This window comes from Setaria viridis, chromosome 6, assembly GCF_005286985.2.
Source record: "Setaria viridis chromosome 6, Setaria_viridis_v4.0, whole genome shotgun sequence".
Classification (NCBI taxonomy): Eukaryota; Viridiplantae; Streptophyta; class Magnoliopsida; order Poales; family Poaceae; genus Setaria; species Setaria viridis.
In genome coordinates this window covers 36382981-36410192 of record NC_048268.2, presented here as the reverse complement: position 1 = coordinate 36410192, position 27212 = coordinate 36382981, and the positions used below count along the sequence as shown (strand labels likewise).

The 27212-nt window shown below is 48.7% G+C and overlaps 6 protein-coding genes and 1 pseudogene across 8 annotated transcripts; 3 read left to right on the top strand and 4 right to left on the bottom strand.

The window, feature by feature from the left end:
• Window positions 1-1192: 1192 nt before the first annotated feature.
• On the bottom strand, window positions 1193-3696 carry LOC117861245 (peroxisomal membrane protein PMP22). The gene is made up of 6 exons (XM_034744770.2): window positions 3305-3696; window positions 2680-2781; window positions 2472-2547; window positions 2026-2096; window positions 1843-1928; window positions 1193-1493 (listed from the first exon to the last, which is right to left on the bottom strand). The coding sequence occupies exons 1-6, from the start codon at window positions 3473-3475 to the stop codon at window positions 1436-1438; spliced, it is 564 nt and encodes a 187-aa protein (XP_034600661.1). The 5' UTR covers window positions 3476-3696; the 3' UTR covers window positions 1193-1435.
• A 237-nt stretch (window positions 3697-3933) lies between these two features.
• Window positions 3934-7396, top strand: LOC117861242 (exocyst complex component EXO84A). Its single transcript, XM_072294416.1, has one exon. The coding sequence runs from the start codon at window positions 4527-4529 to the stop codon at window positions 6666-6668; it is 2142 nt and encodes a 713-aa protein (XP_072150517.1). The 5' UTR covers window positions 3934-4526; the 3' UTR covers window positions 6669-7396.
• LOC117861247 (protein PROTON GRADIENT REGULATION 5, chloroplastic) lies at window positions 6766-7879 on the bottom strand. The gene is made up of 2 exons (XM_034744771.2): window positions 7265-7879; window positions 6766-7179 (listed from the first exon to the last, which is right to left on the bottom strand). Exons 1-2 carry the CDS (start codon window positions 7715-7717, stop codon window positions 7075-7077), a joined length of 558 nt encoding a protein of 185 aa, XP_034600662.1. The 5' UTR covers window positions 7718-7879; the 3' UTR covers window positions 6766-7074.
• A 51-nt stretch (window positions 7880-7930) lies between these two features.
• LOC117861243 (probable inactive histone-lysine N-methyltransferase SUVR2) lies at window positions 7931-12189 on the bottom strand. 3 transcript variants are annotated; one of them, XM_034744768.2, is made up of 8 exons: window positions 11846-12189; window positions 11027-11292; window positions 9567-10910; window positions 8880-9145; window positions 8715-8781; window positions 8579-8629; window positions 8318-8411; window positions 7931-8231 (listed from the first exon to the last, which is right to left on the bottom strand). In XM_034744768.2, the coding sequence occupies exons 2-8, from the start codon at window positions 11231-11233 to the stop codon at window positions 8200-8202; spliced, it is 2061 nt and encodes a 686-aa protein (XP_034600659.1). In that variant the 5' UTR covers window positions 11234-11292; window positions 11846-12189; the 3' UTR covers window positions 7931-8199. The 3 variants fall into 3 exon arrangements, with proteins under 3 accessions (XP_034600659.1, XP_034600658.1, XP_034600660.1); XM_034744767.2 differs by having other exon boundaries at window positions 11852-12189; XM_034744769.2 differs by having other exon boundaries at window positions 11862-12189.
• A 158-nt stretch (window positions 12190-12347) lies between these two features.
• Window positions 12348-12977, top strand: LOC117861248 (mitochondrial import receptor subunit TOM9-2). The gene has a single exon (XM_034744772.2). The coding sequence runs from the start codon at window positions 12411-12413 to the stop codon at window positions 12681-12683; it is 273 nt and encodes a 90-aa protein (XP_034600663.1). The 5' UTR covers window positions 12348-12410; the 3' UTR covers window positions 12684-12977.
• A 421-nt stretch (window positions 12978-13398) lies between these two features.
• Window positions 13399-16690, bottom strand: LOC117861244 (uncharacterized; annotated as a pseudogene).
• A 1044-nt stretch (window positions 16691-17734) lies between these two features.
• LOC117862058 (protein neprosin) lies at window positions 17735-21796 on the top strand. Its single transcript, XM_072294568.1, has 5 exons — window positions 17735-18601; window positions 18810-19220; window positions 20017-20201; window positions 20962-21010; window positions 21138-21796. The coding sequence occupies exons 1-5, from the start codon at window positions 18305-18307 to the stop codon at window positions 21681-21683; spliced, it is 1488 nt and encodes a 495-aa protein (XP_072150669.1). The 5' UTR covers window positions 17735-18304; the 3' UTR covers window positions 21684-21796.
• The last annotated feature ends 5416 nt before the right edge of the window (window positions 21797-27212 follow it).

Here is a 27212-nt window from a genome sequence, read left to right as displayed (position 1 = left end):
GGACTTCAACATGTGCTGGAAATTCCACCCCATGGTGATGTATTATTAGTAGCTTTAGGGCGTGGTATCTCTGGCAAACTAATAATAAGGACTGTGATGGTGAGTGGTGGTTTTAGGGTATCCGAGTATGATGAAGATCTTGCCTGTAAAATCTTAGAGGTACACTTGCATGATGAAATGAGAATTTTATTCTGTTTCTATTATGATATGCATGGAAGCAATAAAATGTTTTCTTATTATATATGTAACTCTTGTTCCATTCCTCTTCATTCAAAATGTGACCCTTGTTACCTGTCACCTTTATTGCGTTATTAGGTTTGGGAAGGTGGGTCACTTTTTTCTTGGGATGGGAACTTTGTTGGCATGAACCTTTTTTTGACTACGAGAAGAGCCTTTTTCCTACCATGGAACACAATTTTCGAGCATCTGAAGCAGCAAGTAACTCTTGCGTACAGGTATTTCTACTCTTATACCTCACTTCCTCTTTCCCCATGAGTGTATAAGGTAAACCTTTTTGCGTGCCCAACAGCATATATATGAAATAATCTGATCATTTGATGCTGTTCCTTAGCTTGTTTGGCATTTGTGCTTTGCCATTTCTCATGTTTACTTTTAATATTTTTTCTGTCATCTCAATCAAAATATTGGCATCCTTGGGCATGTATCTCAGTTGACCTGTACTAGATTAGCTATATTTCTTGTGCCAATGTTGAAAACTGTATCTTTGTATTATTGGAATATGCACACTAGGAAAGCATTATGGTTGCTTTTCATGAAACAATTATATCCACAACTTTGAGGCCCTCACTATCTTGTTCCTTGCCTCAGATTTCTACCCATGTAGGTTTTGGCACCATTCTGCATATTAGAGTGGATTTTGGGCCATTTTCACCTCTTTTTTTTTTCAAAATACACGCAGACACCCACTACATGCATGTGCGCTCACCTTATAAATGCACGCTAATATGTCCTGCCCAACTACTAAAAAAATAATATGGCTGACCATATGCACATCACCTAATATTAAAAAAATAGGTCAGAAAAATAAAAGAATAATTGATCAAAAAATACGAGCGTTCATGCTTAAGCCCGGGATGGACTCAAACCCATATACTAGTAGGTTATGACATAAAATATCCTGGCCAACTGAGTTTTGCACAACCCAATTATTTGATGCGCAGTACATATATGGTTGAAATACAAACAACAGTCTTTTTTTTTTGCGCACAAACCATGTTATCCTTAAAATACATATCACTGACATCGACCAGAGCAAACAACAATTTCCGAAATGAAAAGGAACTAACAAACTACTCACAGCAAACAATTCAATTCGATTCTTTTCCCTCCGTAAAAGAAAATTACGGCCTAGTTGATATACATGGTTTTGCTTCACACGGCGATTCAGATCATGACATTTCGTTGACAGCCGCCTTTATGCCTTCTTAGTATTTGCGATGGATCTCGCTGCCTTGAGATTCAAAAACACCGCCCTATAATGGTAGATTCAAACAAAAGAAAAACCAAGCATCAATTCTCACACGCCAAAAATGGCACAAAATATGCTACCCATTCATTCTAAATTCTAGTTCATTTTAGATTTATCTTAAGTTACACTTCTCTAGTATTGACGTCTATGGAAAAATCATCACTATCTACCGCATCAAATGAGTTACATTGAATCTACCATAAAATTGATAGTGCGTTTATTTGGTATTGTAGGTATTATTATATTTTTCTATAAACTTAGTAAAGTTAAAAAGTAATTCTGACTTAGTATGAAGCTTAAATATAATTTGAAATGGAGGGAGTAATTGTTAATAAATATACAGTAGGCCTTACCAACAGGATGCGACGAAGCTGTGGAAAAGAACTCGGAGCTGGAGTGGCATGTACTCATAGTTGATCCAACTTACAATTGGCCAGAACTGCAGATAGTAACCCCAAACATGTCACCAGAAATAAAAAAAAACATGGATTGAAGCATCAATTTCCCAACAAAAAAAACAAGAGGAAAATTCCTACCTTCCAAGCTGTCAGTTGGACAGATGCATAATCCTTCTTCACCTTGCTCTTTACCTGTCCAAATGGTCTCCCTGTAAGTTATGAAAATTGCAAAGACTGATTATTTCCCATAACAAACAGTGGTATGCACATGCCTGTAGCCATGTAAGTCGCATCTAAGTGCTTAGTTTCTCAAAACATTGTTTTTTTTTCTGTTAATAGAATCGGAGGAGTCGTTCTGTTTGTTATAACATAGAAAGAAAAGAGGAAGTATGTGCTTTCTCAACTCTCAAGAAGAAAAAGAAATCTGTGTCATGTGTGTCTCAGAACTTGCAGTTGTCTGTCTGGGGAAAATTTCTCTTTGGTAGTAACCGGATCTGGTTTCGACAGAGGAAGAAAACTTGAACAATTGACAGGAACTTATTTTATGGGAATATACAATGAACTTTCCAGTGGAAACAATATACCTTCAACCACCAGACCATAATACATCATAAACATCATGTTATTCCATGGAGATGCAGTCAGCTGTTCTACTAAGACCTGCACATGGCAGATGGGTAAAACAGAGCTACCTTGATCAGGTTAGGACTTTGGAATAAAAAGACATACAAGTTGCATATGAGAAAACATGATGATTCGCCCAGAAAGGCGAAAAGAGGAACAGTTACATGCCTTCTTGGCTGTCGTTTCTTTTCCTTTCTTTCCCTTGAAAAACCTATCCATGAGCTTATGAAGGAAATGTCCAAAGGGTCCCGCATATGCAAATCCATATAGCTGTTTTACATCACCAACAAAAATGATAACAAGAACCACTGAATCAGAAGTGCAGCAGCCGAGCTATTCAAATAGTAGTGATGGCCTCTAATTGTCAGAGAGCGAGTTTTCTTTCTTTGCACAAGAAAATAACATGACCTAAGGTCTGTCAGTAGGTGAAAATGGCAGTCCGGTTGTTGGTGATCCGTGGATGTATGCAGTAGCAGTTGCTATCAGCCTATCTTTCGCACAGAGTATTCCCGTTCTTGTTGGTTCCTAGCGCACATCAATCATGCGGATTTGTTTGTTCTTTGGTTTCCCGAGGGTCCTTTGATCGAGGCAGCAACGAATTGAAGGGAAAACGCTGGGAGTCCTTAGAAAGTAGAGTAACGCTTGACGTGATGCGGTAAATTCAGAGGAAAAACCATTTGGATTGGGCGCAGGTAAGATAAGTGGATTGTTGAACAGTAATTAAACCCAAGAACGCCTAAGAGGGGGGGGGGGGGGGGGGGGGGGGGGGCAGAGAATAGCTAGGGCACCGAACCGCGATGAGGAGGAGCCTCCTGAGTTGGAGCTTGGTGACGCCGGAGATCTTCTGGGCGACGGCGTCGCTGCAGCCGGCCAGGACGCCGGAGGTGATGGCCTTGGTGCGCAGCGGGTGGGTCTGCAGCTGCTTCATGTACGCCTGCCCCGCCATCGCCACCACCTCAGACATCTTGGCTTCCTCCTCCTCCCTCCTCTAACTAATCGTGGAGAGGCGATGGAAGAGCAAGTCAACTAAAGCCAAGACGAGGAACGGATCATGAAGAAAGAGAGGAGCAGGATGCGAATCAGTCAGATCTTGACTAATCTAATGACTGATCCTGACCGGGCAGCAGCCTGCCTGCTGGGTAGGTGAAGTCAGAGTGCTTGCTGAGTAGGAGTAATTACCATTAAGTTTCATAAAAAAAGTAATCACCATTAGACCAGAGCTCTTCTTCTTCCTCAATTCCCCTCCTGCAGCCAACAACTTTATTTTGTTTTTCCTCGGTCACTCTCTCTCCAATGTGGAGGCCCACCTGTCAGTCAGTACAGCACTTTGTCTTCCTCTTTCTTCTCGTCATGCGGTCATCAGCAGTTTACCGATGCAACTAGCTGCTGAAAATTCACCACCACCTACTTACTGTTCAGCCCTTTTCTTTTTTTGGTTGCCTAGCCTGCCCTGCATGCTTCTCTCCCTTTGATTAATTCATCTTGTTTGCATCGAGATCACCTGAACCTGAACAACCGGCCACATCAACACCTTAATCCAGCATTAGTTTAACTTAACCCTTGCAAAAGGCAACTCAGGTAGCATCGCGATGGCCAGATGTTGATGCATCGCGATGGCCGGCCGGGCGCCGGCAGCCATTGGATATCCATCTTGTAGTCGCCGTCGCCGCCGTCCGTCCGTCTCAACTCGCGCATGAAAGAGGCCCAGCCGGCCAGCAACCAAGCTACTAAATAAAGCCATATATTCTTGCTTTGCTTCCATCGATCTATCGCCATGGCGTCTCTAAGGCGGCATCGCCGCGGAATCGCAGAAGCCGAGGACTACGACGACGGCAGCGCACCTGACGAGACTGACACCGCCACGGATGAAGAAGAAGAGGAGGAGGAGGAGGAGGAGGAGGAGGAGGAGGACCACCGCCTGCACCTGGGACTCCACTCCATGACTGCAAAGGTCCGATCGGTTACTAATGCGTGCCACGGCGGCATGAATTAATCGTAAGTAAGTAGGTGCATGGATGATCGATGGATTCCTGACGTGTTTGAAGCAATTCTTCCAGGGCATACAACACCTGTGCTCTGAGCTCCTGGAGATCAAGAAAGCCTCGGAGCAAGACTTGCGCGCTAATGTCTATCTCAGCTACCTCTCCTTTGCTAGGATGTTCCACGCAGCTGGTGATCTGGACAAGCACGTCCACCGCCTGAAACGTCAGGTCATGGCACACAGGCGGCTCATCCAGCATCTGAGCAGCAACTGCGGCGGCCTGGATGATGAGGATGGTGCCGGTTCCGGTACCAAGGACGAGGAGCCCGACATAGACATGGACGACGACGCAGACGACGGTGAGCTGGAACTGGAGGTGCTTCTGTCGGAGCAGCGGGTGGAGCAGGCCCTGGAGCTCGTCCTGCGGCAGAGGATGGTGCCGCAGCAGGGGAAGGCAAGGGTCGCCGAGCGCTTGGCTTCCGTGGCCGGCAACCCGCGGACGCCACGGCCGGAGCTCCTCAGGGCTCTCTCCGGCCTGTGCAAGCTCGGCGAAGCGGAGCGGGCCAACCACCTGCTCTTCAACTGGCACCGTGCGAGCGTCGTCCAAGGATCTCATGATTGCTACATCAAGGAGCTCGCGCGCATGGTGTTCTCCTCCATTGTCCAGGCGTCGAGGAGCTTCGTGGCGCTGCACGGGCACCCATCCCCCCACACCCCTCAGCTCCTCCGGTGGGCGAGGGAGGAGATGGAGGATTTCAGCGTCGCCTTCTCCGAGTACGTGAGGTCGGCCATGTCGTCGTCGCAACAAGCCGGGCAGAGCCTGGCTCTGGCACTGGAGGCCGCCGAGTGTGCAGTCTCCTACTCTTCCCTGCTGCGGCCTCTCGGCATCATCGCCCAAGATGTGGGTGGCCTCATGGCGCCCTGCATCCTGGAGGCCCTTGCCATGTACGCCAGGCATCTCAAGGAGGTGGTCCGGCTGCTGGTGGCTTCCGACGACTGGGTGCTCGGCAGGTTCCTGATGCCACCATTTGCTGCTGCTGCTGATGAGCATCGTCGCTACTGCATGCTGACAGCCAGCGGAAGGAAATTCGTGACCCTCGTAGGGGAGGTCGTGGACGACGTCGCCTGCCCGTTGCGACGTGTTCTTGGGATGGATGATCCGGCAGCCGTGCAGCTTGTTGCCGACTTGTTCGGGGAGTACATCACGCACTCCATCATCCCCAACCCCAAGAACAAGCAGGATCATCAGCACATCTCCGTGCTCATCAACTGCACCACGTTGGTGTCCCTGCTCCCCACCATCGGCGCATGGTCAGCATCAGCACAGAGACAAGTGGGCGGCCTGATCAAAGAAGCGGCCGGTCAGGTGTGGAGCTGCTTCTGCCAGGAATTCATACGAGACACCATGGCGTATTCAGCGCCACCACAGGCGCAGGGGCAGGGGCAGATGATGCCCTCTCTGCCTTTCCAGGTGGTGTTCCTTCGGGTGAGGCGGCTCAAGGACGCGTATGGCGCCATCCTGGGCGGCGACGATGGGACAATGAAGAAACTTCTCAAGGAGCTGCTGGAGGAGATCATCTCCTGGCTCTCTACCAAACCGCTGGACTCGTGGCTCGGCCATGGCGCCCAGGCCCAGCTGGACGTCCATTTCCTCCTAGAAATTGCGCGGCTTGGCGGTTTCGACATCACAGCCAGTGCGCTGGACTTGCTTCGGAAGGCACAACAAGACAAGGTGGAGGGCGACGACGGCGAACGACCCTGGGCTGCCGATGCTGCAAGGCATGCCGTGCAAGTGCTGTTGCTGCACAACATGAATTCCAATGGAGATGCGGAGGAAGAAGAGGAGGAGAATGGAAATGCAGCAGCAGTGGACGCTGAGGAGGAGTTCGAATCCGAATCCGATGGCATGGCAAGCGGGAAGTCAGCAGCTGGGTGTGACGATGGAATGGCGAGCAGGAAGTCCAGCGACGAGTTCATAAGCATTGAGGACGACGATGGAGATAGGCTTACTCTGGGCAGTGACCAAGCCGCGCCTCAAAATTCAGCGAATGATGATGGCGTTGACGACGACAGCAGGAGGCGGCGGCAGGCAACTCCTCTTGCGGCAGCAGAGAAGGACGATGCTCCCAGAGGCCGGAGCAGGAAGAAGGCAAGCAGCAGGCCCAGATGGCAGTGAGCATGCGCGCAGTGCAACACCATATGCATATGGAATAATAAAATAAATACTCCTACACTCACTGTCTATAATTGATCATCATCAATCAGGTCCTGAATGAAATGAAATGATTCCTTTTTTTTTTCCGTCAATGCATCTTGTGCATGTACTTAACAACAAATGTCTGTCCAAGAACAAGCAAATGGGTGCAGGAATGAAGAAGATGCAAGCAGATAGATGGATACCATCTTACGAAGCATCTGAAACTGAATGGAAGAAGCATTTGACTCACATCAACGACATGCGTGTACTAGCTGCTACTACTTAAACAGATTTTTGCTCCTTTTTTTCCCACTCTTGATGATGGATGGAGTACTTGTACTTGGCTTATATATAGCATACATATATAGAAAGAGCTTCTCCCCGTTCAGGCGAGGAATCCGAGCTTCTCCCCGTTCTTCTTGGCGAGGCGGATGAGGCCCTGCCGCTGCTTGGCGTCGGCGCCGATGGTCTTGCAGAACTCGGTGATGACCTGCTTGGAATGGATTGCGTTACAAGAGAGATGGACATGGAGAGCAAGCAGGCAGCAGCAAGAGAGAAAGAGAGACCCGGCCGACCTGCGAGTGCAGCGCGATTGCCTTCCCCCTGAGCTGGTTGAAGCGCTTGCGGCCGATGATGTTGCGCGCCACCACCACCAGCGGCGCGAACAGCCCCTTCCCGGCGTTCACGTTGCCCATCATCCGAGTCGGCGACCGAAGCGGCCGCGCGCTAGACCTAGACCGGGGCCGCGCCGACATGGCCAGCATGGGGTAGGAGTGGTGGTCGTCGCCGGAGCCGGACACGGAGCTGGACCACGTGGGGAGGGCCTGCACCCTGGAGAAGGACACAGCGGCAGCCATGCCTCCTCCTCCTCCTTCGATGGCTACCTCGTTCGCTGGCGCAACAATGTCTTCGTCGGAGAAGAGAAGAAGAGAGGCAGGCAGGAAGGCAATGGTGTTGATGGTCTGGTGGGTGGTGGTCCGACTCCCAGCAAGGATGGAAGAGATGGAGTGCTTTGTGGTGGTGAGCATGCCACACCACACCCGCCATCTCTCCCCAAGAAATCGATCGGCTTCCCAAACAAATGTCTGGTGCTGGTCTGTGGTCTCGGCCAGCAGTAGCAGATGAGGAGTTACTGGGCAGCAACAAAGAGCCACTGCCCTGCTGACACGTCAGACTCTGCCAGGCCACGTGTCAGCCTGCAGCCCACTCTCTCCATAGGCTAATGAGTACTACTAGTCAGCTCAAGCAAAGGCTTGTTTGGTTGCTGCTCATTTGCAACACGGCATGATGCCAGGCAACATGCATACGTGGCAGCATAAGTTGCTACATGCCAATAAACCTAAACAGGTAGCTAGTGTTGCTGGTCCCCTCAGCCTCAGGCTGAGGCATTTGCATCCAAAGTTATCCTCAGTCATCCCCTTCCATCTACTCCGTACACTAATAAGGTTAAGGTAAGGCTGCACATCTTCAAGCCCCCACCAAGCAAAAGTCGCTAGTCCAGGCTTCCTCACTAGATTCGCCCAGCTGCTCTACTCATCCTCCCTGCCACAACAAACCATCATCCATACATGATTCCACATTTGCATCCAAAAGAAATACTGCTTGAAGCACTAAAATTGGCTACGTACTTGAGCTCCTTGGATCACGGCAGCATCTGCTTCCGCACATGCATCGGAATGCTTTACTGGGACCATCCACATCATCAAAATCAATGCCATAATCCTGAAATCACAATTCCAAACATTCTAAATCAGCACACTAAGCATGTCCGTCTAACTGATGGTCAAAATGCATGGAAAAGATAAGAACAACCCATTCCACATGCAATATTTCAGATGTTGAACCGTGCCTGCTATTAACCTCCTTAACCAAAATCATGAGACACGTACCCATGTTAACTCCTCAAATGCCTCCACTTTCTTGGTTGTGAAAAATGCCAGCTGCACAACATCAATTATTAAATCATTAGCATATAGTGCTCTTACTCTTTTCACAGATTAACATCAAGAGCTGCACATCACTTACATGATAATAATGATGATCTGGCGTCTCAACTTCAACTGGGATCTGAACTAAATTTGCATCATAGCATCTAGCCATATAGTTTTAGTTAGTTACCAAAAATATATTAGCGGACAGCAGAGAACGAATGCACAAACTATGGCAAGACATTTACAACCAAAAATCTACCTGTGGTTGATGAATCGCCCGACATTCCCATAAAACGTCCCATCAAGGCCAAGAGCCTCTTCATCCCTCAGTACGCCTTCTGAACCCCAATCAGCATCCAGGAGCACTTGATGCATATGTCTACCATTTCTTGCATTTTCAATTGCTCTTTCATACAATTCAGTGCTTGTTACTACCTCCCCAGCATATTCACAGACAAATGCACCTTTTGGGAGATCCTCCAGGGTGCGTAGTCCCCAGCCCTTCCCCTCGTGTGTAAAAAATACCTATACCATTGAATAAAGCGACATAAAGGAATAGCCATGTTCATGCAACGAAACGGAATGACTCTACTACCCCTCATTGTTAATTCCTGTTCCTATAAAAAGGCTGCCATTTGGATTTGCGCTGCGTGCAGCCATGCAGGATCTCAAATTTGTCAATTTGCGCTCACCTAATTTTCCTGCATGCAGCCATGCAGAGTAGCTGGTGCCACTAAACAAAAAAAATCTAGGCATGAACTCACCGTTTAATTGGCAGGGAACTAATGCTCATGGAACCCACTACTTGTCCAAATGCTACGATGACATGTTTTATAGGACAAATTTTGAATCCTAAAATGACTTGTTTTTTGGGAAAGCTGGAGTAGAAAGGAATGCCGTAGAAGAATTAAAGCAGTGTACGTCTGCAAATCTCTTCGAAATATACCTGCAATCTGCATGTTATACCACGCTGAATCACACGGTTCCCACACTGCATGCCACACCCACATTTACTCCAGCATTCTTTAATGAATTTTCTGACAAGATGACCTTTACAGGGACCCGGTGAGGCTGCATTCTTAGATCTTTTAAGAGGGCAAACTTTACAGTAGAACCTATGATGATTTTCCGGGAAATGATTAACGGAGGTGCATTCATCAAGGAATGCTGTCTTAACCAGGCCCTCAGGTGTATACACGAAATCACCCCCAGTTGCTCTTGCACAAGCACATGGAAGTGGCGCTGACAAACAGTTGCCAGAACAATCAGCACAGCAGTCTTCATCACCAATCCGAGCAATGGAGATGTTGACGTAAGCACTTTGGAAGACAAGATTCCTTGGTATGTAATAGAAGGATGGAGGACAGGTTTCACTGCCAAATTCATTTACTACAGATATTCTTACCCGCTCTTCCCCTTTGGATATATCAGTAACATCATGGGTTGTCCTACGCTTTGCTAACTCAGGATCCCAAGCAACGATTGAATTCTGCAAACAAGGTTCTGAGGATTCGAGCACTAATGATCCTGCAGCACCATTACCATTTTTACTCACAGCAGCCTTGCAAGCAATTGGCTTCACAAAAGGAGCAACAGCCTCTTTATGCAAGCTGCCATCGTTGCTGTGAACATCAGAATGCATAGTACCCAACTGTGCAACAGACTGGCATACCTCACTCATCAGCTTGCCAATAGAAAAATCTGGAGGTAGCACCTTGTATGAGTGAAGGCACTTCTCCTCCACCATTTTGAAAACCTCCTCCATACTAATGCTGAATTTTGAAGGATCCAAGTTGCATTTCAGAGACATCTTCACCTCACCATTGGTGGAAGAAGCCACATCAACCTCCATAAAAGATGCCTCCTGAGTATTTTGAACTGAAGACCCAACCCCATTGTTGCACATTGGGACCACCTGTTGTGGCTCATGAGTATTTTGAACTGTAGATCCTACCCCAGCCGCATTAATTTCTGGCTCAGGCTTGGGTTCTTTCAATATGGGAGCATCGCTGATAGCTGAGGGATCTCCATGGTCGGCAGCTTGCTGCGCTAGAGTCAAAGACCTAGTCTGCCTATGGCTGGTTTGTGGTGAAGTAGGCAGAGCACCTTGGGTGGAAACAGTGGATTGCCGTGGTCCAGGCTGCAGTTCTTGTCCAAAGTCAGCCACTCCCATCCTGGGCCTCTTGACCAAGGGGGTTTCATTATCATCTTCGCCTGCAGAAGCATAGCTGTGCCGATCATCCCTTGTTGTGCCATGAGGCTCCGAGTCCTCATAGGCTGCTTGCGTCCCCTGATACAAAAGACCAAGAATGTACCGACAGTAAGGATCAGTAAAAGGAAGGGGAAATCTGTTGATAAGGTAGGCAAGATGAATGATACAATTCCGTAGAAAGGAGAATGCATGACCTGTGAGGATGCGGGGGTTTGTTTGTTGTCTTGCGCATCGAGGATGGCATCCGCGAGGGCGCGGTAGCACTCGTCCTCGATGGGCTCCCAGTTGTTGTTGAAGATTTTGAGGAGTTGCCTGAGCACGGGGGTAGCCTGCTTCCTGGAGAAGCCAAGCAGCTTCATGGCATCCAAGGCCTTCTTGGCCCTGTCCGTGTTGGCACCCATGTTGGATGAATGATCGGGGTGATGGTTCGCCTGTGGCTTGCCAGTTGCTCCGAGTAAGCCTGTGCAGGGCAGAATGGGTAAGAAAATGGTGATCCACTCAATCGGGGCAAGTAAACTAGTGTAGATAATGCACACATCACATGACAGTGGAACAATCGTACAAGGACAGTAGTTGTGGCAGTAGGTGATGCAAAAACCAAGGAAGAAAGAAATCCCCAGAGTGTCCTAATAGTGAGAAAGGCGTGATTTTTGCATCATTTTTTTAGGAGCAAATAACGAAAGGAAGATACGAATCCCCAATCTGCGAACTGAGCGGCTGCAAGTTTATTTCCCCTCGAGAAACAGAATAAATCAGATCGCACCCAAAAAACATGAGTACTCTAGCCAACTTCCTTCTTAACCTAGCCAAGTTCTTTCTTAACCAAAATTAAAAAAAAAACAGAGAGAGAGGGAGTTGGACGCAGGGAGGAACAGTGCCAATGAATGGATGTGCCTAAATGCAAGATTTCGTGAAACGCTAGACCCGCATTGAATCCGCAAGACAAGAAGACGAGTGAGTGCTAAGAGAAGAGGGGGAAAAGAAGAAGAAGAAGAAGAAGAATAGAAAAGCACCTGTACCTCAACGGACCTGGGTGGAGGAAGCGGAAAGGAAGGTGAGTGATTTGTTGCAATTAGGAAGGGGAGGCATTCAATCCTCTACTAGAGCTGTGCATGAATGATTCGCTCGCCGATGTCACAGATTCGTCGTTTCCTCTTCCCTCTTCTTTCCTCTTTCCGGGAAGAAGGAGAGGCGGAGGAGACGAGGGCTGGGTTTTTCTCTCTCTGGCTTCTTTCTGCTGCTGGGGTTCCCTCTCCCTCTCCCTCTCCCTCTCTCTCCCTCTCCCCACCCAACAACACGGGGAAGGCGACGAGCCGAGGACAAGGGGGCAGCCGGGAGGGGAGACGAGAAGGAGAAAAAAAGGAAGAGCAAGCGGCGTCGTCGTCGATTGCAAGCGATGCAGGCCCCCGCGTGTAGTGATTTGGGCCGGCCAAACCAAATCCCAATCAATGGCCCATATCAGGCCCAACCCCAGGCAGCCGGCCCAGATGGCAGCATACAAGTAGCAAGCAGATGGGGGCGCCGCCGTCCCAGCCATTCCCTTCCCCTGCTCTTCTCTCCCACTAACCCTAGATCTCCATGCCGTCGTCTTCGGCTCTCGGCAAGCGCGACGGCGGGGACGGCATCCTGGCCGCCCTCTCCCGGTCGCAGTTGGCGGCGCACGGGCGCGAGGCTGCCACCATGGCGAAGAAGCTGCTGCGGAGCACGGGCAAGGCGGCCTGGATCGCGGGCACCACCTTCCTGGTGCTGGTGGTGCCGCTCATCATCGAGATGGATCGGGAGCAGCAGCTCAACGACCTCGAGCTGCAGCAGCAGACGCTCCTCGGAGGCCCGCCGGCGCCCATCAAGTAGATTAGATTAGCATCCTCCTCCTCTCCTCTCCTCCCCTTTTGGTGCCTGCGGCTTTATTACTTGTTTACTACTAGTACTCTATAACATTACTGCTGCCATGCTCAAGTGGTTCTAGTTGAGAGGGAGGGATGCAGTCGTCGTCTGAGATTGTGTATGTTTGGTTCCAATCAATCAACCAATCTGTTGGTCCTTGATGCGTTTGTCTTCCTCCAAACAAGAGGATGGATCAATTGTGCCTGCTTTGCTTGTGTTTGTTATATACACCATAATAATAGGCTGCTACTTGTTACTTAATAGTCGGTATGCCTGCGATTGAATTTGATAATCTAATAGTATCCATGATCCGTCATCATGTCTGCGTTGCTACTGCAATTCTGTTGTATCTGCATCTCAATTTTTGCCACAAATCTGATGAAGCTGCCATGCCAGCCTACTAGGCTACTCTATGCTATCTTCTCCACTTTGGCTTATTAGCTACCATCCGGTTCACAGCAAGTGAGCCTAGTCTGGACTCCAAATTTAGCGGGTCTTTTCTTTCTTTCTTGGATATCTCATCTCTGCTACAAATTTATTTACGGCAAGTTTTCTTTCATGTATCGTATCCATATCAAGCATGAAGCAATATCACACTTAACTTTCATCTCCAGTTGAGGAGACGAAAGCTGGTGAAAATGCCAGCAAAGTACAAAATATTCACAATAAGATCTGCATCAACTTGCTTCAAATCAGGTGCGAGCGCAAAATAATTATTGAGTAGTCCAAAAACAACTCGAGTTGTAATGGATTCAGTTCAACAGGCATGGGCATGTCTCATTATAAATCAAATAAAAAATCGCAAATGTAATGATACATACATCTTTGCGCAAGGATAGTAAGTGCGTAACCCAAAACTCCTAAAAGAAAAACTTGAGGTTTTCATAGGCATACTACAACAGAACATAACTCCTGGGCATCACAGTCTTGATCTACAGTAGTTCTACAGGTGCAGGCTGTTCTTTTTCCTTTTTATCGCCGCCTACTATCATTCATGTATCTCATTGGAAAGCAGGCAGGCCATTACTGAATTCTGATCAATAGTCCGCCAGGCGTGGGTCTGTGCGACAAGGAAGGCTGCTTCGAGCCCCCAAACCTCTGCAACCGCAGCCAGCCTGCAATTTTTTTGCACAAACACTTCGATTTGTAAGGTAACTAGGTAAGGGAAGCAACCATGAAATGTAATGTGTAATGCCTTGTAGCAACTTTCCTCTTCGACTATTTTTCATTTAGTGAGACTGGAAAATTTTGTTAAAAATGCCTTACCACTTGCGCTGCAAAAGGCAGCATCCTCTCTGGTGGCATGCTGGTGCATAAACCTAATCCCAAGAAAAAAGGAACAATCAGGCTGTGTAACAAAGATTTCAAAAATGTCTCAGTGGTCAGCAATCTGCAATCATCTCACCATACAGAACTGCTCCAATGAATGCATCTCCTGCACCGGTTGTATCTATGAGCTCATCAGGTGGTATGACTTCGGCCGCACCTAGCAGTAACCTGCCACTTATGGACCCTACTCCATCTGCACTTATTCTCAAATTTGCCTGAGAACAAGGACAGAAGCAGAAACAAATTTATTAGTTAAGTTACTATTCAAATTTATAAATTCAAGCATAATCAGTTATGAATTTCGAAACAGATTGCCATTTGATGGAGCTCCAGACAATGTGTTAGAAACGAAAAATCCGATGCATGTATTGACACTTATTTCAGATTAATATTTTGTTTTTAAATCAAGGAACTTCAGTTTATTTACAGCATGTCAGGCTTCTTTTATATTAGCGTACTGCAGTTCCTACCCTGTGATTATAGATTAATAAGCTGCAAGATGATAGAGGAATAGACTGAATATGGGAAAGCACACCCATACCATGTTACATATAAGGCATTATACCTTGGAAGTAATGCAGTTTGGCGTGTGAGAACTCTGTTCAACCTTGGAAGTAATGCAGTTTGGCGTGTGAGAACTCTGTTCAACTTTCTTCTCTAGTGAGTCCAAGAGAGCCTCTACATCTATTTCCTCTGCCTCAAAAGCATCTGCAGTCCAAAAAGGAGAAAAAAGCACTGAATACTTTGCTGGCAAAATGCATAACCATGTCATCTAACTATATCTATGTAATATCTAAAATGCTTAGCTAGTATTGACAAGCAGGCCTACAGTGAAGTAACCTATCATGCTTCTTTCAAGCATTAAGCAACCTTTCTCCCCTAGGGTTACAATAACAAATTTGATCAAAGGTAATCTTGAAAGCATAGACACTAAAGCAACTGGTATTGATGAGGCTCCTGTCCAGGCCTACAAATTTACAATAGCTGGAAAGAATGAAACCCACAAGACAACAGCAAACTGAAACTGCTTAACACATGCCAGTGATTCAAAATATCAGCATGATGGAATTTTCTTTGCCAATCACAAAATTCGATTGTGATAATCCAACTGCATATAGCCACGCAAAGCTTAACCATTGATGAAACTCCTAATCTGAGCTGATGGCAAAGCCTTACGCACCACCACACCATGCATGGGATTACGGTAGTTACATAACATACACTCATACAGATATATTAGAGAGTAGAGACTACAGTAAAGCAAAGACAGAGATTGTTTGCGTTCCAATTTAACAATACTGAGCCTAATGTTACGAAAAAACAAATAAAGATTTTGCCTAAGCCATGAGAAATGTAAGCATTCTATTGAATAACACCTTGGCGGAAAAACTTGGCAATGGTCAGTTGGAATTCAGTAGTTATGCATTTCTGCAACGGAACAACTTACCTGGGGAAACTTTGTAGAACATACAACATAAGATGCAAAATTAAGAAGCTCGGCCAGTCCCTCCCTCTTTTTCTCAGCATCAATCAAAATAGGGATTTTTCTTTGACTTGCCTGCACTGGAGTGGATTGTCCCATAAATAAAGATGAGTCTCAGTAGCAGCATGGAGAAAATTTAGCCAAAAAAGGCTTTTGTATGACATCAGAAGTCAGGTCGTTGAAGTGGAAGTTCCTATTTGGAGCCACATCTCAAATCTGTAAGCTATTTTTGCTGTGGAATGAGATGGTGAGGTGGGAAAATATTATTACCTCTTGTGCAACAACCAAAGCGGTGTCATGCAACCTCACATCAAAATAGACAATGTCTGCACCGTCCAAAGCGGCAGACAAGTTCTCCTTTGTGAGCTCCTCTGGCGACATTGGGGGATAACCAGGAGTGTGTATACAAGTACGAGTTTTCCTGAGGGGCAGAAGGGCACTCAATGAGCAGTATGACACTAAAAAGAAAATACAGTTGGCGAGAATGTGAGCTGTTTGTATGTCAAAACTAACGTTTGGTTATCAACAATGATGTAGGTGAAGGGCGTCTTCCCGTCCTCGGCAACCTGCACATTCCAATGGCGGCAGTAATAAGTGATTGTGAGCAATTCACCATGGTGACGCGATTCTTACCAGCATGAAGGATGTGTCGATGCCATCGTCTTGCAGCTCCTTGAGAACGTTTCTTCCTTGTGTCGTTGGCTACCTGGATCGGATTCATGGATTGGAAGCAAGTCGACTCGAGTCGAGTCGCCGTTGAGAGAAGGGAATACTGACCTTGGATATGATCCTTGGGCGGAGGCCGAGGCGTGCCGCTGCAGTGAGGGCGTTGCCCGTGTTGCCGCCTCCCTGCACCTTGAGGGAGAGGCTGCGGATCTTGTCGTCGGGGTTGGGGAAGGAGGCGACCGTGGCCAGGTAGTCCACGGAGGCGGCGCCGCAGCCCAGCTGCAGACAAGCGATACTCCAGTGAGCAGTACGCTTATATAGCAAGGAAGGAGGAGAAGAATCCAATCGGAAGGGAAGGAGCGCGTACCACGATTGGATTGGGGGTGTCGGTGTCGGAGGCGGATGCCATGGCGGCGACGGGTGGGCGGTGATGAGGAGCGGGCAGCTGCAGCGGCAACAAGAAAGGCAACGATTTTTCATCAGCTGTTGCTTCCGACTGCAGTAAGTGTTGGCGTTGATGTGTTTGGATCCAAAGCTAAAGTTTTAGTTCGTGTCGCATCGGATATTCGAATGCTAATTAGGAGGACTAAACATCGGATATTCGAATGCTAATTAGGAGGATTAAATATGAGCTAATTATAAAACTAATTGCAGAACCCCTAGGCTAAATCGCGAGATGAATCTGTTAAGCCTAATTAATCCATCATTAGCGAATGTTGACTGTAGCACCATATTGTCAAATCATGGACTAATTAGGCTTAATAGATTCATCTCGCGATTTAGCCTAGGGGTTGTGAAATTGATTTTGTAATTAATCTATGTTTAATACTCCTAATTAGTGTCCAAACATTCGATGTGACAGGGGCTAAAATTTAGCCGATGATCAAACACCTTTCTTCCTTCCAATTTTTTATTTCAAGCAAAAAATCTTTCTTCCTTCCAAATTCCATTTTTTTTCAAAAAAAAAAATCTTTCTTCCTTCCAAATTCCTTTTTTTTCAAAAAAAATCTAGTACAGTAGGTCTAATTCTAGACCCAGCCCTGCATTGGACTTGATTGGGCTGCAGCCCTACTACATGAATATTATCATCATTCGATACGATTTGTTAATACGTGTGAGTTGGGGAACGGGTAAGGACTCCTAATTGCAGGTAGTCGAGATCAAATTTAGTTTTGCCAATTGATAATTAACAAGCCCGGTACGCGCATAGGACCCTCACCGATCAAGTTGCCCCGCCACCACCATCCTCAGGAGCCGCACGGGCTTCCGAGGACCCCCTCCGATGGCAGCGAGGGGGGTTGGTGGTGGTGCCCATGTTGCCCACGTCCCCCGCGAGGGGAGCGACGCGGGGCCTTTCTCCCGTACCAGAGTTCAAGCTGGCATGGATGTAGGTAACCTCGAAATTCAAACATGAAAATATTCTTATCTTGATGGGGTTGGAGTTGACCTAACTACAATATAATGTGATGCTTGGTATCAATATCTCATGAACAATGTCATGTGCCGATATATGCATACTGGGCTTCGAGGTCAACCAGAAATGTGACGGAAACGGAGCAGCAGCAGGAAACACACGCTGCTATCATACAATACAAATAGGAGTATCGATGCCATAGATTTCTCTCCTCTCCTCTCCTCTCCTCTCCTCTAGTCCTCTGGTCCTCCGAATGAATGAGCCTGCTCAGGCCTGCCTCATCTCATCGTCATCATCATACGCCCTGCATGCAGAGCAGAGCAGTGTCCGGCCTTGTGGTTGCTGTTGAAATTGAATTCACATCAGAGGCAGAGGCCCGGTAGGTGGTCAACATCGAATGCACATTCACTTGCATACTTGCTGCTTGCATTGGCAGGGCTGGCTGTGGTGTGGACCAGCAAGCAGAGCAGAGCAGAGATAACCCATGCACCCACCCAGCCTCTCCCTCCCTCTTAATTCCAGGAGCTAGCAGCCTTCTTCTTCCCCTTGGATTCAGCAGCCATCCAGCTTCAGCTTCCTCCTCCTCGGATCCTTCCTCTGCAGATCGAGTTGCTAGCCTGCTTGCGTTGTATCTCAAGTTGAAGCAGCTACCTCTTGCATTGCATTGGTCCATCCCTCCCACTCCCAGATAATACAATGCAGCAGCACACGGCGGACAGCAGCAGGAAGAAGAAGCGGAGGAGGAGGAACTGGCTGCTGCTATCAACGAGATCTGCTGCTCAAGAAGAAGGACAAGGAGAAGGTCAATGCTGCTGCTCCCAGTCCCAGTCCCAGTCCCAGGGACACAAGCTGATGATCATGTCCCCGCTCCTGGTCCTCGCGCTCCTCATCCTCGCTGCTCCTCCTCTGGCGTTTGCGGCGTCGCCCCGGAGGACGGCGAGGATCCAGAGCCATCTGGACAGGATCAACAAGCCCGCCGTGCGCTCCATACGGGTGACTCTCTCTCTCTCTCTCTCTCTCTCTCTCTCTCTCTCTCTCTCTCTCTCTCTCTCTCTCTCTCTCTCTCTCTCTCTCTCTCTCTCTCTCTCTCTCTCTCTCTCTCGTGTGTGTGTGTATCGTCTACTACGAGTATACGATATGCATGGCACCTCATCGATCGATCGATTTGTTGATGCATCCATGGATGGGAAATTGGCCGCAGAGCGCGGACGGCGACACCATCGACTGCGTGGCGGCGCAGTCGCAGCACGGTCTGGAGCATCCGCTCCTCGAGGGGCACGCCATCCAGACGGAGCCGCCCGAGGTGCCAAGAAGAGGAGCCTTCCGATTCCCAGCAGCAGCAGCAGCAGCTGGTGGCGGTGCAACAAATCTGACGAAGACGACGACCAACAGCAACAACAACAACGAACGACTGGGCGCCTGGCAGACTTGGCACCACGGCGGTCACTGCCCCCGGGGCACGGTGGCCATCCGTCGGACCACCGCCGAGGACATGCTGCGCGCCAGGTCCGTGGCCCGCTTCGGCCGCAAGAAGAAGAAGAATAGCAAGAGATCCGTGGACGCCGCCCGCGCGGCCAATGCGCCGGACGTCGTCTCCGGCAACGGCCACGAGGTGAGTACGTACATTATTTGGCTCTGGTTGGCTGATCAATTCATCCATGAGATTCGTTGCGCGCATTGCGAATCCGAATAGGATCGAATTGCATTGCATTGCATTGCTTGAGTTTGATGGTGGAGTGGAATGGAATGGAATTGAATGGGGATAGGTAGATGCTGCATGCGTGGGTCCGATCCTGCGGCATGGTGGGTGGCGCGCAATAAGTGACGAGAGCTAGCTGCAGAGGACGACGCCTGCTGCTACCTGCTGTTTCTGCCACCACCACCACCAGCAGCAGCAGCAGGGAGGAGATCGAGTGGCCATGGCCATCATCATCATCATTTACAGTCAGTCTCAATTCACATCTAAGTATCTTCGAACAAAGCTTGTAGTAGGAGATAGCTCTTGCTAGTAGATTAGATAGCTTGTATGTCAATTGTGTCGTTGGAGCAGGGGATGGGATGAGATGAGATGAGATTCATCAGAGCGGTGGTGGTGGTGATGGAGTGCTCTCGACTCAAAGTGACCACCGACCGAGCGACCCAACCACCATGGCACCCCACTAGTTAGTTATTAGTACGCATGCATGCATTATAATCGGAGGAAAAGCTGCTAGCTAGCTGATCAAGCGGAGGACTAACTCTAGATGATCATCGAGTGCACTGCATCTGCATGCAGTGGTGCAGTAGAAACATGCATTTCGATGGGTAAATACTGCCCTGCCATTCTGCCAACGTGAGTGAGTGAATGAATGAATGCGCATGCGGCATGCGCCTGACCTCCTGCTTGCATGCACGAATTCAATTCGCAGCACGCCATCGCGTACACGGCGCCTTCTTCGCAGCAGCAGCCGGTGTACGGTGCCAAGGCCACCATCAACGTCTGGGATCCGGCCATCCAGGAATCCAACGGCTTCAGCCTCTCCCAGCTCTGGATACTCTCTGGCTCCTTCAACGGCTCAGACCTCAACAGCATCGAGGCAGGATGGCAGGTCAGGTCCCGACCACACCAATCTAGCTTAATTTCTCCTCCTACGTACTATTCCATCTTACTAATTATTAGTAATACTAGCTAGTGTACTGTATATATACACGCACATTCAACTAGATAGTACTAACTCACATGCACGCATGATGACAAATGTAAAGAACTCCTGCATATAACAACTGACAGAGTATTACTCCCTCCGTTTTAAATTGTAGATCGTTTTAACTTTTATAAGTATATAGTTTTTACCACGCACATCCAGTAGATGTCTAGATGTGTAATACTATCCATGAACAAAAAGCTAAAACAACCTATAATTTGAAATCGCTTACATGCTAATCGATGCTGTGGTCAAAGCCAAACTCGGGAGACCATTACATTGCATTGCACTGCATGCAACCACATGGCCTTCATAAATGCTTGCGTCGATCAAGATCCATGCATGACTTTGTTTTTCCCTATCCAAAGATTCCTGCTGTTCGTTGACTCGTCAATCGAGAGTTAGCACCAGCTGCAGAGTCATTTGCTTGCTTTGCATTGCTCGAGGTCAACCCATTCACATTTGCATGCTGCTAGTGCTAGTGAGCATGCATGGTCGTCACTTGCATTGCATGGCACCAGCATGCATGATCATTGCCAGCACGCATGCACATACCCAATCATGCAATGCAATGCAACGCAACAATTACTCATGATGCATGCTCTATAGCTAGAGATACTAGCTAGATGATGAATCTGAAGCTGTGCACCATTTTTCTAGTCAGGTCAGCCCTGAGCTGTACGGGGACAGCAGGCCCAGGCTCTTCACCTACTGGACAGTGAGAATCATCTTGCTACTACCTTGTTTTTAATTTGCTTGGAAATTCAATTGCTCGATCGCAATATTACACATACAATAAAATAAATGAACGATGCAAATAATTAAAAACCATAAAATATGTGCAGAGCGACGCTTACGAGGCCACTGGTTGCTACAACGCTCTTTGCCCGGGCTTCGTGCAGACGAGCTCCCGCATCGCCATCGGCGCCTCCATCTCGCCGGTGTCCTCGCCCGGCGGCGCGCAGTACGACATGACGCTGCTGGTGTGGAAGGACCCCAAGCTCGGCAACTGGTGGCTCAGCTACGGGGACCAGCTCGTGGGCTACTGGCCCGCCCAGCTCTTCACCCACCTCTCCGACCACGCCACCATGGTCGAGTGGGGCGGCGAGGTCGTCGACACCAGGCCCGCCGGCGTCCACACCGCCACCCAGATGGGCTCAGGCAGATTCGCCGCCGAGGGCTTCGCCCGGGCCAGCTACTTCCGCAACCTCGAGACGGTCGACGCGGACAACAGCCTGGCGGAGGTGCCCCTCGACGCCATCCAGACGCTCGCCGAGAACGCTGCCTGCTACGACATTAGAAAGGCCTACGACGACGCCGGACACTCCGGCGCCGGCTGGGGAACCCACTTCTACTACGGCGGACCGGGACACAACCCGGCATGCCCATGACCATGAATTTGAATTTAATCAATTAAGCTAGCACGGACTTACTATTTAACTGCAAGCTGTAATTAATTCTTGGTTTCTTCTACCTAGCTATATATTGTCTGCATGCCCAAGGATGGAATGGTTGTGTTAACGACACAAGAAAGGCGGGCACAGCTCGTCGGAATGAACCCAACAAGCCGAGCCCAAAACTCCAGCGGCCCGGTCCATCAACGGACATTCTTATAATCTCATCTCGCACTTAGTAGCAAAACACAACAAAGAAAGAAGAAATTTCCTCATCTACTGTTTTTCCCTGTGCTACTGCGTGTGATGGACGACCATGGACTGTTTTTCGTCAAATTATTATCCAATGCAAGTAGCAGCAGCTGATAAGGAAAATAAGGGGCAGTGAAGAGTGCAGGAACTTTTGTCGCACACCTCATTTGACCATTTATCTATTTGTTTGACCTATAACACTTTTCATAATAATTATATTTGCAAATTAAGGTCTGGTTAAGGTCGTTTTTTAGATAAGAGACCATTGCTGGCCCGGCTTTACTAGAAAGCATAGTTTCACTGGGGATACCAGTTTACAACGTTCAGAGAACAGAATTGGCTTAAAGCCATTACGGATAAACGGACAGACAGCTAAGACTTTAGCCAACCCACTCTATTCCTCACTCTATGCAAAATAAGCAACGTAGCAGATTGTTTCAGGACTATCATAAAGCTGATACAGAAAGATTGGTTTGAACTAAACACTCTCTCAAGCACCCTCAGAAACTGTGGGAACTAGGTTTGTCATCCCCTTCCTTTCATGTGCTTTGAACATCGTCAGATCTTAATGATACCAGTCGAAGTCTTAGCTTGTGAATCATCGTATCGATCCATAGTTCCTCTTTCTCCTTGGTCAGGATCCTCCCTTTCTGCATAAAAGACATAGTACGGTACATTCAGTTTTGACCCTAGTTTCAGATCATTCAGTTTTGTCACATGCTCGCATGGACTGAAGTACCAACGTAAATTGACACTTCACATGCATTCCCATGAATGTTTATTACCTTTTTTTTTATCACGACTGACCTAATTTTGATGCGCAAAGCCAACTCTTTTAAACTTCTACAAATTACTTTTCGATCGAATTAATTTGGAAATTCTGAAACGGGTAGATTTGCATCGAGAATTTTTTTTTCTTCATTGCCGATGCTCGTTTATATGATACAGTTGGCCTACTTATCCTTCATTCCTATCTCAACAGTACTGGTTGAAGCTCAATCACAGCCCAATCAAGAAACACCTTGCTTGGCAACAAAAACCTACCACCTTATCATCAGTTATTAAAGTAGCATGATCATAAACGGGTCAGCTAAGGATGGGAGAAAAAGGAGGTGAAACCCTACTGAAGGAAACTTTTAAAAAATGGTTGCTGCTAGCTGGTTGTATCCACTACTCATTAGGGAGGCGTCCATAGATGTAGAATTGTGCGTGCGGATCTATATAGACGAGTGTGCGCGTGTTTGAGCATCTACATTTATATACTATATTTTGTAAAACAAATAGAAAACCTGAAAAAAATACAGTTTTATTAAAAATGTACATGTTAACTTTGAGGTTGGTTGATACACCAAGTCTTATATTTGCTGAGAGTCCATATTTTAAACACATAACTTTTGTGGTCTTGCCTATTGATTAGTCAAGTGTTTCAACCCATATAATACTTGATTTTCAATTTACCTAACATGACAGACAATAGATTCACATCCTGTGAATTGTCTAGGTGCATACCCTAATGAAATGATTCTATCACTCTCATCGCCGTTGCCTCTAGCACCAATGAGCTAGGCTTACTTCCATTTTTTCTTTTTCCTTTTTAGTCTCCAATTAACTTCTTCAATGTGTTCGTGCCTTTATCTGATTTTAGCATTCACCATTATTTTGGGCAGCTCCACGATTGACGGATATCTAGATTAGGGATACCTTAATCTATCGACAAATCTAGAAGAGGGTGAGATTAGGAAGAAGACACCGATTGGGCTGAAAGAAAAACCACTGTCATCATTGCCCAGCTGACCGGTGGTGCCCCAGAAGGAGGCCTAGGAACCGAGTGGTGCCCTAGAAGGAGGCCGGGGAACCGAGATAAACAGATCGCTAGCCTAGCCCAAGTTACCAATGATGGGCTAGGCCTACCATGTCCCGAGGGCTAGGTCTGCCTGATATGACAACCGTACCGGCGCTCGCGTGGGCCGAGACGAGGAAACGCGGGCTAGTCAGTCGGGCGCACCATATTCTGTGCATAGGAGGGCACGACAACCGCTTCAAAACAAAGATCCCCAGTCGGGGATGACGTCGCGATGTTGTACCCGGTCATGCCTGCCTGGTTTTCGTTCGCCATCATGGCGACGCCAGGTGATGAGACTGATGGCAGGCGCCGCCCTCGAATACCTGTAGGGGCCGGGTTTGGGTTCAGTGACCAAGGTGATTGGACGAAGGTTTCAACGGAAGTCAGGCGAGGAGAAGCCCAAACTGAGGGATGGGGCCCATGACCATCGGTTGGAGGGAGACGCCCAACTGAATAAGAGGACACGATCGACAATGTAACCACTCCCATTAGTTGTGTATACAAGGGCATGGGGAATGAGTAAGGGATTCAATCCTCCGTAGAACACATACGCATTTGTAACCCCCTACTACAAACTTGAGCCCTCGAACACACGGAATAAAGAACTTGTGCCACGAACTGGATGTAGGGGGATCGCATGAACCGGGATAAATCTCATGTGTCTTCTGAGCTAACCCATCTGAGGATTCACACAACAAATCTTCACTAGTTGATACTACTAAACGTTGATACTTGGTGCGCCAGGTAGGGGCTTGTTGCATGATCATCCTCCTCCCTCGAATGGCTTTCCCCCTCGCCCACGACGGCCGCACCTTTATCCCTGAGAGCGGCATTCGCTTCGGGAACCTAGACTTCGTCGCCGCCGCTACGGGTGACCTCAAGCTCATCACACCGCCTGTACCGGGACAGGGGCTGTGCTGGCAGCCTTACCTTCATCGCTAACATGAACAGTGACCTCGAGCTCAGCGGTCCGATGGCCCCATGCATCGTCGACATGGACGTCACGATCGGCCATGCCTCTCTTGATGCAGAAGTGTACACGATCGCCCACCGCATCAACAGCTACCTAGGGCCAAACTTTCCCCAGGAGGAGGTCGAGTCCACCCTCTTCGCGCAGGTCAACATTTTCTCTCAGCTAATGACAGAAGGCCCAGAGCGTGTGGAGGGACCCGGCCTTGGAAGTCAATACAAGCTTCCCCTTCGGGCTGGAGAACACCAACAAAGCGTACTCGTGGAAGCTAGGAGAGGCCACCCTCGAGCCCCCCCCGTGCGCCCATCTTCGTCGGTGTGATGGACTACTCCCCGGCATCCATCCACGACCTCCTCGACGACGACGCCAGTGACGGTTCGAGCTCAAAGATGGGGCCCCGTGGCAGCAAGCATCCATCACGAGAGTGCAACATGGCAGACCTCGTGGATGCCCCATCAACGCAAAAGCCTCCATGCACACCCTGCCGGATCAGCTAACAGTGGAGCAACGCGAAGCCTATGCCCAGGAGCGGGTCGAGCACCTGAAGGCCCAACGCGCTGAGCTCGAAGCGGAAAGACGGCAGCTGGAGCGAGGGCTGGTGGAACTAGAGCCCCAGCGGCAATGACGAGGAGACACCGCTCGAGCCCACGCCCAGCAAGTCAACCATGAGATCGTCCAAGGAGCCGAAGATGTACCACGCTTTGCGTGGGCAAGCCAGAATGTGGCCGCCACGGCCATGATTCTTCGCTTCATTCTCGAGCCGACTGACCCGGCAGCCAGGCAGATCCATCGCAACCTGCGAGGACTTTTGGAGACGGCGGCCGAGCAACAGGCCGAGAGCTCTCGCGCGAGGCGACACGAGGCGTCCGGGAGTAGGCGGAGTCATGCCAACATCAGGAACGATGAGGCCTCGACTCGGTCAGGCACCTCCCAATGCTCAGAAAAAAGCGTTCGCACTCCCACCGTGAGTCGTCATGCCCCGATCGTGTTGTTACAAGACTAGGTCGGTAGGAAGCAGGACACAAAAAACACGATCAATGCCCGACGGCATGCCAGGAAGGAACACGAGATCGCCCCCAAGGAAAAGGCGTGCCACGACGACTGGAGAGGATGAAGCCCCAGCCCTGACAGGCTTGGGCCCCGAGCCTTTGGGCGGAGAATCCGCAATGCGCCTTTTCCCCCACACTTCCAACCACTGACGCACATCGCCAAATACACCGGGGATACCAATCATGGGGTATGGCTGGAGGACTACCGATTAGCCTGTCGGGCGAGAGGAGCTGAAGACGAATACTTCATCATCCAATACTTTCCCCTCTGTCTAGCTTACTCCTCCAGGGCTTAGGTTGAATACCTTTTGCATTGCCGAATCAAAGACTGGGTCGATTTGAAGGATGTCTTCATTGGCAACTTCCAGGGCATGTACACTGGGCCCGGGAACTCGTGGGATTTGAAAAGCTGCAGGTAGAAGTTAGGCAAAACCGTCTGAGATTACATCCAATGATTCTGGAAACGGTGCAATGAGCTCCCCAACATAGTCGACGTGGATGTAGTTGGGTCCTTCATCTCCGGCACGACCTTGCAGTCCCTAGTGCATAAGCTCGGGTGCTCGAAGCCGCGGATCACCAAGGAGCTGCTGGACATCACCACCAACCACGCTTCAGGAGAGGAAGTCATGGATGCGGTGTTTGAGCATAGCAAGAGGAAGGCGAAAAGAGATGAGGATGAGGCTACGACTTCCCACGGGTGTATGAAGAAGAAGAAGAAGAAGAAGCCGTGCCAGGAAGGAGAGCTTGTCGTGGGGGTAGAGCGGTTGGAGAAGAAGGGTGGGAAACCCTTGACTGACCACTTCGAGAAGATGCTCGAGGGACCATGCCCGAACCACATGTTCCCGGCTAAGCACCTTTACAAGGATTGCTCCCTCATGAAGAACTACCTCCAAGGGAGTCTCAAGGCGTCTGACCCGAAGAAGAAGAAGGCCGAAGCCCCTACCCCAACAGATGGAGGGGAGGGGGATGACTTCGCCAAGCCGGATGGATGCCTTATGATCTTTGGAGGTTTGGACGCTTAAGAGTCGAAGAGATGGCAGAAGCTGACGAACCGGGAGGTGAACACCATCGAACCGGCCATCTCGACATACTTAAAGTGGTTGGAGTTCGTGATCACCTTCAACATGTCAAACCATCCTAGCCTTGTGAGACGGTCGGGAAGATTCCCATTGGTGGTGGACCTAATCATTGAGCCCAAATGCCTCTCCAAGGTGCTGATGGACGGTGGGAGCGGTCTCAACATCCTCTACGTTGACACCCTCGACACCAGGAAGATCAGTAGTGAGCGGATTTGCCCGACTGGAGCACCCTTACACGGTGTGATCCGGGGCAAGCAGGCCATTCCACTCGAGTAGGTTGACCTTCCCGTGACGTTCGGAGATAGGTCAAACTTCCAAACGGAAACCCTTACA

Bases quoted from the DNA above. Each gene is read 5' to 3' on its own strand.
- LOC117861242 (XM_072294416.1), top strand. From the start codon at position 4,527: ATGATCGATGGATTCCTGACGTGTTTGAAGCAATTCTTCCAGGGCATA.
- LOC117861243 (XM_034744768.2), bottom strand. From the start codon at position 11,233: ATGGGTGCCAACACGGACAGGGCCAAGAAGGCCTTGGATGCCATGAAG. The intron at 10,911-11,026 runs GTCATGCATTCT...CTTTTGTATCAG, and splicing joins AAACCCCCGCATCCTCACAG to GGGACGCAAGCAGCCTATGA. The intron at 8,232-8,317 runs GTACGTAGCCAA...TTGTTGTGGCAG, and splicing joins CCGTGATCCAAGGAGCTCAA to GGAGGATGAGTAGAGCAGCT.
- LOC117861245 (XM_034744770.2), bottom strand. From the start codon at position 3,475: ATGTCTGAGGTGGTGGCGATGGCGGGGCAGGCGTACATGAAGCAGCTG. The intron at 2,097-2,471 runs GTATATTGTTTC...CATAACTTACAG, and splicing joins TTATGGTCTGGTGGTTGAAG to GGAGACCATTTGGACAGGTA. The intron at 1,494-1,842 runs GTAAGGCCTACT...CTACCATTATAG, and splicing joins AGCTTCGTCGCATCCTGTTG to GGCGGTGTTTTTGAATCTCA.
- LOC117862058 (XM_072294568.1), top strand. From the start codon at position 18,305: ATGCAGCAGCACACGGCGGACAGCAGCAGGAAGAAGAAGCGGAGGAGG. The intron at 19,221-20,016 runs GTGAGTACGTAC...TTCAATTCGCAG, and splicing joins TCTCCGGCAACGGCCACGAG to CACGCCATCGCGTACACGGC. The intron at 20,202-20,961 runs GTCCCGACCACA...TAGTCAGGTCAG, and splicing joins GAGGCAGGATGGCAGGTCAG to CCCTGAGCTGTACGGGGACA.
- LOC117861248 (XM_034744772.2), top strand. From the start codon at position 12,411: ATGCCGTCGTCTTCGGCTCTCGGCAAGCGCGACGGCGGGGACGGCATC.
- LOC117861247 (XM_034744771.2), bottom strand. From the start codon at position 7,717: ATGCTCACCACCACAAAGCACTCCATCTCTTCCATCCTTGCTGGGAGT. The intron at 7,180-7,264 runs GTCGGCCGGGTC...CATTCCAAGCAG, and splicing joins CAATCGCGCTGCACTCGCAG to GTCATCACCGAGTTCTGCAA.